The following is a 12,786-nucleotide window of genomic DNA, read 5'->3' as shown; positions in this document are numbered from 1 at the left end:
GCTTTCATACACACACACACACACACACACTGACAGAACATACCATTTGGCCAGCCTGTCCCCACCAGCGGCTGGTCTCTCTCCCTCTCTCCCTCTCTCCCTCCCTCCCTCCTTCACAGGTAAATTCCTGCTGTAAGCCCACCTCCCACTTTCAGGGCTCAGAAATGGAGCCCTCAGCATTTCCCCCACACTGAAAGAGTGAAAGAGTGAAAAAAGCGCTCGCTGCTGCAACAACTACAAGTGCAAACTCAGCTTGAGCCCTGGACCTGAGCAGATTTTTGGAGAGATAATAGAAATGTAGGCACGCTTTAATGTCTGTGTGTCTCTCTGTTCATGTCTGTGTGTGAAGGCACGCTTTAATGTCTGTGTGTGTCTCTCTGTTCATGTCTGTGTGTGAAGGCACGCTTTAATGTCTGTGTGTCTCTCTGTTCATGTGTGTGTGTGTGTGTGTGTGTGTGTGTGTGTGTGTTCCGCCCCCCCCCCCCAACCTCTCCATTCCATGGCAGCTTTTTTGCCTCTTGACGTTTTTCCCTCCCTCCTGCCTGTGCAGGCTACACTTGGTTGTTCTCTGGCCTCGGCTCCTGGCCAAAAACAATTCAAGAGCAAATCGAACAATAAATCACAGTGTACTGACAGCAGTGTTTCACCAGGATCCAGACACATCCAGACGAGGGGCCCAGAGGAAAAGCACCTAGCCTCAGTAAGGTGTGCTCCAAACCCACCTCACATGGCACAGTGAACACTCAGCAGCACACCTACATGTGTTATCAACACACATTTACACTCAAGTCAGAGTACACGACAGCACAGGCCACTAAGACCACAATATCAATGCCAGCTCCATTCAGAATGCCAGGGGTGTTTATCGCTAGTGGTGTGAGGGAGAGGTGACTATTTTGAGAGAAAAAAAAACTAAACAAAACAAAACAAAAACAAGAAAACAAATGGTGCCATCTCTGCAGCAGCACAGTTGAGAGGAGACCTTTTGCTGTGAGTCTGCGTGCAGAGATCACCTTTCCAGCCTGACATATAATTCCTGCTCCTGGCAGCACAGAGTTTTTCAGGATTAGCCTGACGCTGGCCTCTCCTACTGGCCCTTGGCCCTCCACGGGCCCCGGCGGCGGGGTCCACCCACCTCAGAGAACCAGGAGGAGGCAGCATGCAGGGGATGGGGCAGACGGGGATATACAGGCCCAAGAGAGCGCCCCAATGGGCTTCAACAAATCCCTCAACCACCCTGAGGTGAGCGGGATTCTGCTCAAAATGGAAGTGCTTAAAGCCGCCCAGTAGGTCACAAGAGCATCCTGTTGGAGGAGGGCTTTAGAGGAATGGAATCAACAGGCGGGCGCTTAAGGTGGAGGACTTATGACCCTGAGCTCTCACAATTTCAGGGGAGGGGGGAGCTGCACTCTCTCTCCATCCAAAATACTAATAGAACATCTCTCCATCTCTGGCTCTCAGCTCTACTGTATGCTATGCCAGTGGCTGTGGTATGTGTGTGTGTGTGTGTGTGTGTGTGTGTGTGTGTGTGTGTGTGTGCACTGACGTCAGAGCAGAGGTGTTGACAGACATATTGAGCATGTGAAACCCCTGCGTACGGAACTGCTTCAGATTCCGGAGGCCCAACTAAATGATAGAGGGATAGAGGGCGAAGGTGCTACCAGCATGTACACACATCCTAATAACCTATTTGCTAACGATGAAACGCACAGAAACACACAAACACATTAAATACCACCGATTTGGAATGGTCTGACAACTGTCCTTAGAATGCAAAGGGAACACATTGAAATAGAAATGCTACAATAAATTGAAGTTTGATGTGATATTCATGGTGTCAGAATAAAGTTACTCAATCTTGTGTTACAGTAAAAGAAAAGAAAAGAAACGATGAAAAGCCAGTCGGAGAAATGTGGATAGATCAAATCAAAAGTCCCAGTATGACAACAGAGGTTCACTAGGGAGTTCCTTCCCAAACAATCTCCCTAAATCCCAGTTCCCTACGGATCGCCCAACAGCGGGACTGCTCCACTCCCTGTCCCAAAATTACAGCTCCGTGTCAATCACCTCAGAATGCCTCTTTTTTCAGATACCGTTGGCTTGTCAGCTGTCAAAAAAGATTAATTTCAAGGTGTGATCATTTTTCACAAGTGACAAGACCCCAATTGGCCTTATTTTATCTCTAAAAAAAAGCATCTGCATGCACACTTCCCACAGGGACAGAACAAGACGGCACTGCAAACACATTATGGTTCAAACTGATCAAAGCACTTGGTGTTGAAGGACTTCAAACAATTCTAACTCATCTGTATTAAAAAATGTTGTTGCAAATGTGTTAATACATTAAAAATGCTTTTAGAAGTACATGAAGCACAGACGCAGAAACAACCAAAGTCTTTCTGCTGATGTTTTATCGTATGGGCATGACCTTCGTGCTGCCTCGCATACCTTGGCGTATCCACACCGTGGCGTATGCTGTTTCTAATCAACACATATGTCTGCTGAGAGAGCCATCCATTGGATTATTTTCCACTTCCTCAGCCCTCACACGCAGGGCTACCTCCAAGAGCCTGGTCTTACGCGCTAACATTAGCATATCACATTCATGAACACCTGTTGCTCGCACAGCCTTCTAGGTAAACAAACCGTTAATACTTCCACCAAAATGGTGGCATCTGTCATATTAGAGATGTTTGCAGATTCTAGAATTCTATTAAGTAGAGAGATCTAGCCCAATCCCCTACTGCACCAAGATTTAAAAGCGTTCTGTAGACCGGTGAAAGAACGTGCACAGCGAACCTGTGTAAGAACAAGTCAAAACGTTACAGCTGTCTTATGTGTAACGTGTTCTGGTGTGTTTGGAATATGAAGGTTTCAACCCGTGTTTTTAAAGCCCACAAGAACATGTGATGATCCATTCCATATACAAGATGGCTCCACACATAAGTTGTCTCCCAATTCATTTCATCTCACCCTAACGCTGGATGGATGGCATGTGTGTGTGTGTGTCCTTTGTACACAACGCTCTTACCTGATGACAGCCATGCAGATTGGAGTCTCTCCCATACGAGTAGGATGCTCTGTCGGATTTTCCTGCGGAGAAGAATACAAAGGCAATGATTAGTGATTTTGATGGTTAATCAGGCTCATAAGCACTGTTTTTATCTCCAGAGGAATTCCACAAGACAGAATTGGAGTCCTATCTGTGTACAATGCACACACAAAAATATACATCACAAAATATATATCATGCAGAAATGGCACTTTGGAAATGTCCTGATTTGTCATAAAAGCTGAACCATGTTCCTATTTCTGTTTCTCAGATCATTTGTTTTAATAAATCATAAACACCTCTATGTATACTACAGTAATGAAGCTAGAGGGGACAGCGCTGTGCCGTGTCTAAACATCCCTCTTCAACATCACCCATCTGCTTTGGCCTCTTTGCAAGCCCATCCTCCTGCTTGCCCACAGTATGAGGCTCAAACTCAGTGGGACTGTGCTTTAAACCAATGCAGGGCAGACTAAACAACGGAAGGAAGCGCAATCAACCATTTTGTCCATGTTTAAACGCTTCAACACATCAAGAACATCCACGAGGAAGGGGTGTTAATCTAAATAATTAACGGTGTCTTAAATGACATGAAGAACCACACACACATCATTTTAACACAAAAAATAGGATTAAAATGGGCTAATATTACAAGAAAGAAAGCCTACAGTGTACCTCATCACAAAAAGATACTGAAAAATCCATCAAAAATCAATACACATTCTCCAGACAATTCATCAGGGTTGTGCTTGTACTCTACCATGCACTGGTAGCTCCGTGCACAGCTGGAGTTGTAGCGACACCCCGGCAACTCGCCAGCTTTGAGAACAAGCTCCAAAATGCCCGTCTTACATTACACTGTTGTTCACCTTGCTTATTCAAGAGGAGTCAAAGAGTGGAAATGGCAAAAATTGTCTGAAAGAACAACAAACAAGATGTTCCATTTGTTGCCAATTTGCGAGAGTTTGCATCAAATGGGTTTTTATTAACACTTTTATTTACACTGCTGACAATGGAGGACGTATTGCCATGGGGACAAGGAGATTTATGTGTATTTACGTTGATGATGTTAAATGCTTCTAGATAACTCCTCAAAATTAAGGAGGCATGTAACATTAGGGGCTGAAATCTGGTTCAAGCCGAAAGTGAGAAAGCCTTTCTGACTAAAGCTCCTCAAAAACAACCCAGAAATGTCTGTCTGTTAATTATATATGAGACCCTGGTCCACTGACTCACTGCCTCGGTGTTGCTGGACCGCTCTCGGACTACTGCCAGCTGTGGGATATTGGCACACACACACACACACACACACACACACACACACACACACACGTGCACACAATACATGCACACACAAAAACATCATCTAATTCACATGCTCTCAGATTTCATTTGCTTGAGGCAGTGGCAATATCAAATCAAACCAGCTTTTATTGAAAAATCTGTGCACTTTATAGTGTTATATCTGACGGTGCTTGTTTTCTATCAAAGGGAGGCACAACACATACAATGCTCTGCAACCAATTATGGAATAAAATAAATAATTCCAAATAAAAAGCCAAAGACCTCTATATACACATGCGCACATTCACAAACACACACTCATATATATAATTATTTCCTCTATCATGTACCAAGGAAGAGAACAACTGTATTTATATAACAAGCAACTCCCTGTGACCTTTCCAACCTCCTGTTCCACCACACATCCAGGAGCATGCACTGAGCATAATTACACACAAACAGAAATCCCTGCTATTTGAACTTAGTTGCAAGGGTACTTCAGGATTTAAGGATTTAGACAGGGTAGGCACTAAACATGCACTTTCAGCAGAGGTCAGGCCTGAGAACGCTGTCTCTTTCTGAAACACATGCACCTGCACACCGTGTACACGCATGCACGCACACACACACACACGCACGTACACACACGCACGCACACACACACACGCACGTACGCACATACGCACACGCGCACACACACACACACACACACACACACACACACACACACACACACACACACACAATGACAAACGGACAATTAAAAAACATTGCTGAATAAGGGAACCTTTTAAAATAATGAATAAACAAAAAGAACTGGGCACAGGCAGCAGTGTTTGGGAGAGAACTTGGGGAATTTGATATCACAAGCGCTATTTATACACCAACACAGCCATGGCACTTGCAAAATTCCACCTGACATGAAAAAAGAGCCTTGTTCAATTGCAATAAAAACAAACTGGCATGAAAAGTTCACCGTAAGCACTTCAAGAAGGACGGAGACGTGAGAATGGAAACAAAGGCTTTTTCCCCTCCATTTTTCTCTTTTTCCACAAGTGCCATGTTTTCTGTGTTCACTATGGTGTATTCCTTAACACTGCCCACCACCTCTCACAAGCACACCAAATCCCAGATAATCCACCCAACTGGAAGACAGGAAGTGAAGACTATCTCCATCACTGGATGGAGCGGGGCAGGAATGCGCTTCTGGAGAAGCAACCATGTTGCGCAAGCTTGCACATTTGAAAACAGATGCCGGTTAGGAAGAGAGGGGAAGAGTCATGGCGTAAATAGCCTTGGCTTGTGAAGTTGTGAAGTATGCACATGGATTACGCAACAGACAGAGGTTAAATGGAAGACATGAATGGTATGAAAGTCTGAAATTTCACCCATCTAAAAATGGTAAAAGCTCACAGGTCACAGTAACATTAGCGCTCTTAATGACTTTTAAATTACACTGCAACATTAGTCTTTTTTACATTTATAATTGTAGCATTTTCCCCTATCTATTACACAAATTAATAAAAATGACAAGGTTCCAAATTAGTTCCTACAATTTCTTTAGACACTGATGTTTGATGATCTTCAGACAGTGCTGGTGGTTTGCTGGGGACGCTTGGCTAAGTGTGAGTGGCTGACGCATTGGTGCCTCTCTCTCTCCAGCTTTGTTAGGGCTGTGAAGGCGTCGGCTGAGGGGAGATGACAACCTCTTATTAAAGAAAAGGCAGTGTTCTCCACTAAGAAAAGCCTTTTGTTACTGATAATACCAGGACAAGGCTATGGGACTCATCTGAGAGACTACAAAGCCAGAAGTTCATTTGTAGAAGGTATATATCTTCAGTGACATAATTCCAATATAGCCTACAAATTAAAAAAATATGTCAACATTTTCTCAACACTAGTTTACCGAGAACTGGCTATTAAGCCAGTACAGCTGTATGATTTCTGCTTCCTGGAAATACCGCAAGGCTCCAAAATGGCCAAAGCTCCACACTGCACAGCTGAAAGACATCACTGTCATCAGGACATGCTGCTGTAGCCATGGCCACCACAACTTCTGCTTGGCAAAATGCTGAAACGCACAAACCAGAGCTGCACGTGTTCCTCTTTGACCTTCCAGATCTTTGCAAAAAATAAATGTGGTGACAAAACATGGATTATAAGCATCTCCCCAAAAGATGCTAACAAAAATGCACACACACATATGCAGACACACACACTCACACACACACACAATGCTGTTAATTTGAGAATATTTGCAACCTTTCCCCCCAGTGGCCTCATCACAGACGTGTGATGATCTCTGAGAGGTTGAGGGGAGGGGACCCCCTATTTGTGGCAGCTGAAGATCAAGTGAGCCGAATTAACGCAGAAATGGCACGGTATCGGCCACGGTAAAGGTAGCGTTCATAATGGCCTCTCGGATGAGCTGAGAACAAATCCCACATGCTCACCTCCATGAGCGATGCGGAGCTGGTGCCAGCCAGCAGGAGAGAGCAAGCACTGATGGAAATGATATCAAAACAGGTTCACTACAATTATGGCCAAAATGAAAATAGGTTGGAGCGAGGAAAAAAGAGAAAAAAAAACATGCATCGTTATCAAATCAGGTGCAAACCAAAGACTACTACTCTGCATGTATTAGATACATGAGCCATTTTCAGGATGACTCAGTGGATTGTGCTGAGGGAAAACATTCAGCTAAATCACCGTCATATTCCAAACTAAATGTAGGAGAAGAGAAAGGCTAAGTAGACAGGCTAAAAAGGTACAAACACTCAACTCAAAACACCCGAGAAAAAACAGCTGCACTCAATAGCTGCGTGTCCATTTCAACAAATTACCATGGAGGTCTTCACCATCTAAAAATTAGCTTCTTTTCAGCCTATTACTACGCTTTTGTTCCTATTTCATCTAAATGTAGATATTAAGAATGAGAGAACATAAATAAAACTACAAAAATACATTTGTTGGCTAATTCTAAATGATTTCTGCTGCAGTACATAAAGACGGTAAATATTTTGTTTGGTAGCTATTCAAATTATGCAAAAATGAAAATGTTAAAATGGCAATAAATGCCTTAGTATTTTTGCCTCATTGTTTCAATTCATGTTCTGAAATATAAAGTATGTTCTGCGTGACAGCTCATCAGTCATCAGCTGTGATGAACACTAATTCCTCTGCGCTTTCAATGCTAAATACAAAAGACAGCAGCAGAAACACCAAAGATGAAATCCTTTTTATTTGCATGTAGTGCCAACCTTAAAAAGGGATCGAACATGGAACCAGAATATGACGTCCAATAGTAAGTCAAATGAAATGAGGTGGACCAGAGCACCTTAAAGAATGTTTCCCACTGACCTGAGTAATTGTACATCAGGGGAAGTAGCATTGCCCTGCCCTCTCTGACATGCAGCTCTGACTCTCTGGTGCGCCCGGCGCTGGCTTTGGTTACTCTGGTGTTTATTTATGACGTCCGTCCGTCCTCTCTGCAGTCACATCTATGCTGAGTTAGTGGCCGAGCGAGCGAGACACTCGTATATTAGAGCGTCAGAGGCCCATAAACAGCCACTCTAAGCCCCTCTGTCACTGGGACAAGGGGACACAATCGGGAGGGAGCGCTTACATAGTGCCTGTTATTTACTGGTTCACCACCACGGCAGTTCAAGTGGAAATCAATTTGTTTACGGTACTAATTGCTTGAATGTGGAAAGGAAAAAAAAGTTAGAATTTCTTTTTTTTGTCTTTTGAAACAAGTGAACATAAAAGCGTGGGAAAATGATCTTGTGCCATGGTGGCCGTGTTTACACTGATATTAAACTCTGAAAGAACCACTTCAGCACTTTCAAAGTCCCTCAGGGACAGGGATCATTTCAAAGTGATGTAAAAAAAAAAATCTGCACGTAAAATAAAGCGCCAAATAATGTTTGTCTTCTTTAATGTCTTCTTTAATATAGACAAAACAAAGAGAAAAAGGGAAAACTTCCAGCTGTCTGTGGCATGGACTTCCCTTTTTTAATCCTATTAAATATTTCATGTGTTTGCACCAACACACACGTCTGGGTGTGTGAGTTTGGGGGGAAGGATCGGGATATGAATGTGTGTGCCCCTGTTGCCTTGGGACACGCTATACTAGCTCTACAGGCCAAGATCCTCCCCACACACACACACACACACACACACACACACACACACACACACACACACACACACACAACCGCCCCTCCAAATCAATGCCTAGCAATCCACTTGGAAAAATCCTTTTCCGCATCCCGGTGACTGAACCAGGGGCTGCAAATTACAGAGCTCATCAGCAGGCGCTTTCTAGCAGCGACCCAAAAAGCACAAAACCCAAAACACACCACCCACCTCCCCGCACAGGTGCCTCTGATACTGGCCAAGAACACACTGACAGTGACACTCATTTCAGTGCAAGACACCACTGCGTTAAGCTTTTTTTCTTACATTACATTTTTCTGACTATGGAATCACTCTGTCTGAATTATAAATCAAGTGTCCAGATTCTGCAGCTGAAAAGTTATGTAATTTTAGAAACTATAATTTTATTTAAAAAATCATTGAATTAGAAATGGGATTTAAAAAAATATATTGATCCTTAATACAAATATCTTAAATCAAATATATAATGAAAAACATTGTGCTACTAACATCCTACTTTACCACTGTGATTTCATTTTGTAAGTAAAATATATGCTACACATTCATAATTCAAAATGAACTTGCAGACATGCTGACAAAATATTGATTTAGTTACAAATTAATCATTTAAAAAAAATAAAAAATCAAGACATAGGCCTACACTGGGAGAAAGATTGATTCTGAGATTTTCCACTGTACACTTGTTGAAAAATAAATAAGCAAAGGACAAATGTGGCTGGATGGTGCAGACATGTTAAGTGCTGCCTGATTAAAAAATAACAGCTATGTCACTCTCTGGATCTCTGAAAGCCTTCGCTCGGCAGAGAGGCAGAGAGGCAGAGAGGAAGCTAGGCGGAGCGGAGCAGGTATGACAGCCGGGCAGCATCTGGGCTTGCGACAGATCCAAACTGAAAGACTTGGGATGTTTGTGCGGTTCCCTCCCGTAAGCGTGTTTGAGAGGCCAAACACACGCAGGGATGTGCGGCACAAAGCCTGATGAGAGTCTCTATACATGCACAGCCAAAGCAGCCTTTAATATTCCTAAAGCCTCTCATCCCGTGGCCCTGGGCATGTCTCTGGCAGGTGGCTGCCAACAGCGCTTTGGCCTACTCTTTTAACTTTTCAAAATTCAAAAAAGGTTATGCCAAGGAACACTGCGGCACTGCAAGTTTTAGACCAATTGTGTGATGTGAAAAGCGTTTGAAAAGTTGATTTCCCATGATTGTCTAACATGTGTGTGCATACTGAATTTTCCAAAATAGATTTAAAGAATAGTGAAAATAATATTTCATATACAAATATACCTCATTTGAGTAAATAACAAGAGCGCAAGAATAAAATGTTTTCGGTGAAATTAGATAAATTAAATAATTACATAAATATGACCTGAGAAATGACAAACAATTTGGATTACGTAGCCTCTAAACAAATGAGTTGAAAATGAATTATGCAAAATGAATTGAAAATGAAATAAGGGGTCTTTTTTTCCTTTTTTTTAAGCTGGGCCAAAATTAACTGGCAGACTCTAAAGCGAATCCCGAAGCAAACTTGGCATATCAGCGACAAAGGAAAACCTGGACTGGTCAAGGTTGGGGGTTATGGAGGCCGGACTCTTGACTGTTATTCTGTGCCAAGTTAGGATTTAAAGGACCTCACATCGACCTCTTTTCAGCGGCAGGGTACATGGAAGTGTTATCCAAAAGCAAGTGGTTTTGTGTCATGCACTGCCATGGATTTCTCCTCGTTCCTCAATCAATCTGCCATGAATGGATTGATAAGAACGCTGCAACAAGAGAAGGTGCACTACTCAATTTTCTTTTTGGCGTTAAGACGAAGAAATGACCAGAATTTTTTCTCATCATGAAAGGGTGTTTCAGGTGAAGGTAGTTTAAGAGAGAGGAAAAAAAAAAAGATTGATAAAATTATTTGTGCCGCTACTGCATAAACGCTAACAAACATGGAGGGTGAAGCAAGCGGCAAGGGTTAATAACAATCTATTCCTGTATGGTGTGGAGGAGGACGGGCCAACTGCACAGACATGAATCATTCTTAGTAATTCCACTGTTTCCATGACATCAATGGGCACCCTTCCAGAACTCCGACAAAGTCTAAGAGGTACCAAAGAGAAGGCAGCGTAGCCATAGGGAACCTGGCTTCAAAACACACACAAATAATCAACAACAACAGCACACACACACAAAAGCTACGCGTATCACATGCAAGAAATATTGTCTCCTCATAGAAAGCTGCAAATTTTGCATTCAAAATTAATTTTACACGTTGGTTGATGAGCAACCAACAGCGAATCTCTGGCAGCCAACGAGCCCTTGGCACAGGGATGACTGAATAAATCAAAAGATAGATGAATAAGTAACTACGGTGATGGCGACCAGAAAAAGACACAAAGCCATCTTATTTTGTCAGCCATACTATTTGCTTTCTAATTGAAGGTGCTTGCTTTGGGCTTTTTTCCCGCCTGAAGACTATTGATAGGCAATAGATGGCAGAGAGGCAAGGGCATTGAAATTCAGCGGCTGCATGTTGAGAGCTGTGCTCTTGTTAAGTTCTTTTCAATGCACCTGATTACATTCTAGGCAGGCACCCCCATGCTAAACAGCACTCATTATACCCCCAAACCCCACCCAGCTCCTGTCCAAAACCGAAGAAGATCAAATAAAACAACAGCACATAGGTTCACATACATCAAGACATACAAATGTGGATGTTAATACACTGGCTCAGTCAAAAATCAGTTGGTTACTGGTTCCGCAGTCGGTGCAGTACACACAGCCGACGTGCAGAAGGGAAAAGCACCTGAGCTTGTGAATTCTGTCTTGGTGCTTAGGGAAGCAGTGCTTTCAATGCATTCAGCAATTTGGCAAATCCACACCAAGAGAAAATTAACCCCATTTGCAGATTTGGAAGGAACCATAAAGTTAAAGGAAGTTGAAGCTGTAGGTGTTTTGTGTGTATGTGATGTGTGTGTGTGTCACTGTGTGTGTGTGTGTGTGTGTGTGTGTGTGTGTGTGTGTGTGTGAGAGAGAGTGTGTTGTTTATGTGCATACCAGTAAAAGGGGGTGCATTTGTGTGGGAATATTCATGTGAGTGTCTGTGCATTTCTGTGATCATTAGCTTGTGTGTATATTTGTGTGTGAGAACATTAGCGTGTGTGTGTGTGTGTGTGTGAGCCTGTTTGTCTCAGACAAACCTCCGCTACTGAAATGCGGCAGGCACTGCAGATTTTTTCTTGGCACGGTGACAGCGGTGGCAGTGCCAAGCCCTATGGCGAAAACTACTAAAAGAGGCATGAGGATGGCATTAGAGCTGAAATCTCCTCTTTTCTCCGGCTGCACCGTGCTCCTCCGTCGGCCACGGGTTCCTAACCGCCGCTTCTTTTACGCTTTTCTCCTTATTTATCGATCCTCGTATGATCCCCTCTGATCTTTGAATCGGTGCCATCTCCACCACTTCCCCCATCACGGGCACGCCTCATCTCTCTTCTTCCCCGTGTCTTTGTGTGCCTGATGAAGGCAGCAGCACAATACAATTCCTTTAAATTTCATTCTGTTGCTGTTTTGCATTGACGTTGCTTTGTCTGAAGGATTTGGGCCATGCTGCTCCAGTACCTGGGACACAATGGCGGGCTGCGACGTACACGAGGCTTTGCGTGCACGTTTTGCCGACACTAAAACCTAAACAAATGAACAATGTGCTCCATTATGCATGAATGAGGGAAATAACATTTAGAAAGCCCCAAAAACAAGAGCAAGGATTACTTAAAACAGGGAAATCCCAGTCAAAACCATCATTGATCGAAAGAACACAATTCAGCAGCGGCATAAACAAAGGCAGGATGCCACAGTCAAAGCTCCGCGCTTCTCCTTGTGCCATTGTAATTAAACCATCTTACTGTACACAAAAATGTACTTAGTATGGACTTAACTCGCATTCTTCTCTCAGGTTTCTCAGACACAGCCAAATCTTTTGCCAGAAACAAGACACTCTTGTGTCAGCTGTGCCTGATCAGAGCAAACAGCACTTTGGGCTTTCAGATCAGGAGGGAGAAATACACCGCCATTTATTTCCGTCGGAAAACAGGGATTCAGAACTCAGGAATGGCAGATTCATGAGCAGGTATTTGACCTTTTCATCTTTGCTGCCCATTTCACAGGACAAGGGAGACACTGCCCATTTCACAGGACAAGGGAGACACTGCCCATTTCACAGGACAAGGGAGACACTGCCCATTTCACAGGACAAGGGAGACACTGCCCATTTCACAGGACAAGAGA

General features: G+C 43.4%; 1 protein-coding gene across 11 annotated transcripts in view; it reads right to left on the bottom strand.

Moving 5' to 3' along the window:
- The window catches only part of LOC105902430 (transcription factor 4), a 153,127-nt gene that overhangs the window by 78,316 nt on the left and 62,025 nt on the right, over window positions 1–12,786 (bottom strand). For all 11 annotated transcript variants that reach the window (XM_012830014.3, XM_031578428.2, XM_031578425.2 and 8 more), the window contains one exon: window positions 3,032–3,093. In XM_012830014.3, coding sequence (XP_012685468.1) covers window positions 3,032–3,093 — 62 coding nt within the window. The remainder of the gene's footprint in view (window positions 1–3,031; window positions 3,094–12,786) is intronic.

This window comes from Clupea harengus, chromosome 12 (genome assembly GCF_900700415.2).
Source record: "Clupea harengus chromosome 12, Ch_v2.0.2, whole genome shotgun sequence".
Taxonomy (NCBI): domain Eukaryota; kingdom Metazoa; phylum Chordata; class Actinopteri; order Clupeiformes; family Clupeidae; genus Clupea; species Clupea harengus.
Note: the sequence above shows the minus strand (reverse complement) of the source record. Positions and strands in the feature narration are given on the sequence as shown.